Consider the following 5,139-nt stretch of genomic DNA (forward strand, 5'->3'; position numbering starts at 1 on the left):
TTCTACTTTCGATTGGCGATGACCTTGGCCTACATTTGGATCAGCTGTTCTCGTATGCGATCGTACTGCTGCATTTCTGTAGCTGTTGTTCCTTTGGTGCTGTTGAACTGGTGATGTTTTCGCTTGCTGCTGTTGTTGTTTTGATGAAACTGTGATGCTGTTCTGAAGAATCCGCTGGATTGCCGCCGTTATGTCGTCATCGGTCGTTGCAGGTAGGTATAGTGTACCTCGGAATGGTGGGAACGAAAATGGAGTATCCAGGAGTAGAAAGTAGTAAACCGGAACAACATACCTGCCAAACTGCTTGATGTGATGACAGTACAGGAGCAGGAGTTGTCCGTAGGCTGGTACTTCCATTCTGTCCGGTTTCAACGATTTCTGACTGATTACATTCGGAACGGTTTCCATCGATTCGACTGATTGCTGATTTCTTTCCAGGTTCTTGCTTCGATTTTTGATGCTGCATGTTTTAGACTGGCTCTGATGTCGATGTCGGACGATTTGCGGACGGCCTTGACTGGACTGACCAGACTACGCTGGTGCACTGGATGCCATCGGACGTGGACTGGATGCCATCGGACGTGGACTCGTAACGGAACGGACATGGCATTGGGACGAGTGATTATCGTTGGAAATGATGGAATGCTTCGATGTATGTCGATGATGGTGCAGACTGCAGATGCAGGCCAAGTCGCTGAAAAAGATGAGAGGGTGCTTTTTTACTTTTATTACCATATGAACTAACAACTTGCCTGGAACGGAGGCCTCCGTGGCCTCCAGATCGGGTTCTGGTATTGCATTAAGAGGCCGCTGAATCAGGAAATTATTATTATTATTATTATTTAGCTTTATTAAGGAGGCTTTCAGCCTTGGGCTGGTTCGCCTCCAAGAGCGAATCAGGAAATGACCGGGAGTCAACGCTTCGTAGTCGTCCGGGTCGTTACTGAGCGGCGTGAGTGGTCGCGAGTTCAATACTGCTTCCACTTGAGTCAGGATCGTCTGCATCTCGTCGTATAGGAGAGTGTGCACGCCAATCGTTCGTTTGAGGAGCAGCTTGAACGATTTGACTGCCGATTCCCACAATCCACCGAAGTTTGGAGAACGTGCTGGAATAAACCGGAACTGAATCTGGTCTTCAGCTGAACTTCTGACGACGGATGCCTGGAACTGCTGGTTGTTGAACAGGCGACGTAATTCGTCCAACTGTCGTCTCGCACCTACGAAGTTTCTTCCGTTGTCGCACATTATGATCTCCGGCTTGCCTCGCGGGGAAGAGAAACGCTTCAGGGTCGCAATAAATCCCTGAGCGGACAGGTCTGACGCTAGTTCCAGGTGAACGGCCTTGGTTACTAGACAGACGTAGACGGCAACGAAGATTTTCACCGGGCGATTGCGCCGGTACGGATACGACACTTGGAACGGGCCACAGTAATCCACACCTACGCGCTGGAATGGTGGACACGGGGTGACTCTTTCGGGGGGAAGATCCGCCTTGAGCTGGTCCTGAATCTTGGGCTTTACTCTGAAACATGGTACACACTCGTGGATGACCTTTCGCACTAGGTTCCGGGCGTTTGTTGGCCAGAACCGCTCTCTAACAGACGAAACCATGAGCTGTTGTCCACCATGCAACATTTTTCGATGGTAGTGAACGGCGACCATGTACGTAAATGGATGACGGTGATCCAGGATATACGGGTGCTTGCGACGGGTCGCAATCGATGCATGGCGAAGTCAGCCGCCAACGCAGAGTATTCCGTCTTTGAGCTCCGGGTGTAATGACGAAATCTTCGACGACTCTCGAACTTCTCTACCGTTTCTCAAATCAGCTAACTCCAGCGAGAAGCTTTCTTGTTGGGAGAGCCTGATCAACGCATGCAAAGCATCTTCCAGTTCGAGCGTTGTGAGAGGACCACACCGTCGATTGTCACGGTCGATTGCCGGTTGCGAATTGAAGCGGAATCTGCGAAGCCAAGCAGTCAATCGTACGAGATGTGTATACGATGATCTAAGGCTGAAGATATCGCTTGGAGTTACCACTGGAAGTGCTGTCGCCATGCTCTTGGCTTCGAGATCCAAGGGATCGAAGTCTTCTTCACCTATCTGATGAGCAGATGGCCAGTTGTGCTCGTCCAACTTTAGCCAATGCGGACCGTTGAACCAAAGCGATTCATATTGTAGCTGCGCTGGTATCATTCCACGGGAAATTATGTCAGCTGGATTCTCTAGTCCAGCTACGTGGTTCCAAACGCCTTGTTTCGTGATGTGTTGAATCTCCGAAACCCTATTTGCTACAAACTGCTTCCATCTTGACGGTGACGAAGAAATCCAACACTTGACTATCGTGGAGTCCGTCCAGAAAAAGCCTTTCGCTTTGATGCCGAGACTGCTTGTGACCTTCTCGTAAAGGTGTGCCAACAACAAGGCTGACGACAGTTCTAGGCGTGGAGTGGAGAGCCGCTTGTTTCCTTTCTTCAAGTTGTCAAGTGATGCAACGCGTGACTTCGCTGTTAACAACCTCACACACACCTCCCCTGTTTCGGAGATTGTTCGTACGTAGAAACAGGCGCCGTATGCCTTATTCGACGCGTCGCAGAAACCGTGAAGCTCCGTGGTGACAATGTGACTTCCGGTTCCTACCCATCGGGGAACGGTAAGGTTTTCTAGTGCTGCTAGATTCCGCCGATATTCCTTCCACTGCTCTTGAAGTTCTTGATTAAGTGGTTCATCCCAGCCGCAGTTTTGCTTCCACAGTTCCTGGATGAAGATCTTTGCCTGAATGATAACTGGGCCAACCAGACCAAGCGGGTCAAACAACCGCGAAACATCGGAGACGACCAAGCGTTTCGTAATCGTTGCTGACCAGTTGAACGATGGGAACGTGAAACGGAAAACGTCTGAACTAGGTTCCCACACTAAACCCAATGTCTTGATGGAAGTTTCAGACGAATCGAGATCCAGGATTAAGCGTTCATCCCTCAAGCTTTCCGGAACGAATTCGAGAAGCTCCTTGTTGTTTGAGTTCCATTTTCGAAGCGTGAAACCCGCTGAATCCAACAGCTCGATGACTTCTTGAACCAACTGTTTACCTTCTTCTACGGTGTCTACCCCTGAGAGCATGTCGTCAACGTAGAAGTCCTTCTTGACCACCTTGGACGCTGCAGGATGCGTTAACGCTCCGTCATCTGCTAAACGCTGCAGGCATTTGGTAGCAAGATATGGTGCGGATGAAGTACCGTACGTAACAGTGGTCAATTCGTACGTGCGGTATGGATCGGAAGGGGCAAATCTCCACTTGATGCTCAGCAACGGATGATCACGACGTTGAACTTTAACCATGCGATACATCTTGGCAACATCAGCGTTGACTGCGATACGGTACATGCGGAAACGTAGCGAGGTACTACACAGAAAAAAAATAATTTTGATATCACGTCAAAGTGGATGCACTACAATCATGTCGAAAATATGGTGTAATATTACTTGCTAAAAAGGACAAAATTATCATTAATACAATGCATGAACTGACATTACGCTGCTTTTACTGCATTTGTTTATTTATGTGGTCATAAAAATTACATGAAATTTTCGACATGATTGTAGTGCATCCACTTGGATGTGATATCAAAATTATTTTTTTGCTGTGTAGGCAGGTCATCTTGTACTACTGGACCAACCATGAGGGCGTCATTCAGCGAAACTCCGGTAGACGTTTGACAGGAAGCGTCGAAAACTACGCGCAGCTTCGTAGTCGTGCTGTCTGGCTTAAGAACAGCGTGATGTGGTAGATAGTACCTTTTTACTCCTACCTCTCCGACCTCCTCGGTGACATCCTTCATGTGTCCAAGTGCAAGATATTCGCGAATGAATTCGTCGTACATCGTCTTCAGCTCTGGATTTGCAGCGAAACGGCGTTCCATGCCCATCAACCGTTTTATCGCTGTGGTCTCCGAATGACCTAGCCGATTAATTACGGCTTCCTTCTTCGGCATCGTCACAATAAATCTGCCGGTCTCGTCTCTGATCGTTGTCCGACGAAATGTTCTTCACACGCTGACTCCTCTAAAGAATGCGTACTAAGGTTTCGGCATGTCTCTAGGTCCCAGAACTTTGCGAGTTGATCTTGGAGCTCGGTGGTAGAACACACGAGAGTCAGAGATTGACATCCACTGGGTGAATGCTCGGGAACCTTTCCGGAAACTATCCAGCCGAAATTTGTATTCTGCAGTGTGGGTCCGTCTTCAGTTGCCTTTTGCTGTTCGCTCCTCAGGAGGTCCATGTAGTATTCCGCCCCGATGATGACGTCTACAGGACCAGGCTCATAGAAGCGTGGGTCAGCTAAAGATGACGATTCCGGAAGCGTCCAGCCGCTGATATCGCAGATGGCAGTCGGTAGCGACACAGTCAACCGTGGGAGGACGTGGAACTGCATCTCTTGCACGAATGATGAAATGCGATCTAACTTCGGCCTTACTTCAGCACTGACGAGTTTTGTTGAAATGCTCGTAGATGAGCCGATCCCTTGGACAGACAGATATGACGGCGATTCGTGAAACTGAAGTTTGCTTGAGAACTCTTTCGTCATCAGGCAATGCTGCGAACACGAGTCCAGCAGCGCTCGTGCCAGCATGGAATTGCCGTGACGGTCCTTAACTTTGACTAGAGCGGTTGATAACATGATGTTCTGTGTAGGTGTGATTGGGAGTGCGATGTGTGTTTGACTTGTGGAGGGTGTGGCTGTATTTGTGGCTAGTGGTGGAGTGACTGTTGATTGAGTGCTTTGTCCTTGAAATGTGGTGGATGTATTGGTGCTAGCGTTGTGTGTATGTTGGTTCGAGTTTGTTGGCTTGGATTGTGGCTGCCGTCTGGTTTGTGTCGGAGAATTTGACTGCGACTGTGGAACGGAGGATCTAGCTGATGCACCATGCAGCAGGGAGTGGTGCTTCTGTTGGCAGTGACGACAGACACCCTTCTCGCAGTTTCGTGCGATGTGGCCAGGACTCAAACAATTCAGGCACAACCTTGCTTTGAACGCAGCTTCACTGCGCTCGGGAACTTGAAGACGTTGGAATTTGCTGCAGACGAATGCAGAATGCCACGATCCACTGCAGAATGGGCACTTGCTTGAAGATCTCACGG

The 5,139-nt window shown here is 49.1% G+C and overlaps 1 protein-coding gene across 1 annotated transcript; it reads right to left on the bottom strand.

The window, feature by feature from the left end:
* Positions 1-1,734: 1,734 nt before the first annotated feature.
* Positions 1,735-3,348, bottom strand: LOC135701402 (uncharacterized). Its single transcript, XM_065222186.1, has one exon. It carries the CDS (start codon positions 3,346-3,348, stop codon positions 1,735-1,737), a length of 1,614 nt encoding a protein of 537 aa, XP_065078258.1.
* Between the last annotated feature and the right edge of the window lie 1,791 nt (positions 3,349-5,139).

The sequence above is a fragment of the Ochlerotatus camptorhynchus genome, unplaced genomic scaffold (assembly GCF_037179485.1).
Source record: "Ochlerotatus camptorhynchus isolate MF236.1 unplaced genomic scaffold, CSIRO-AGI_Acam_v1.1 ptg000159l, whole genome shotgun sequence".
Taxonomy (NCBI): Eukaryota; Metazoa; Arthropoda; class Insecta; order Diptera; family Culicidae; genus Ochlerotatus; species Ochlerotatus camptorhynchus.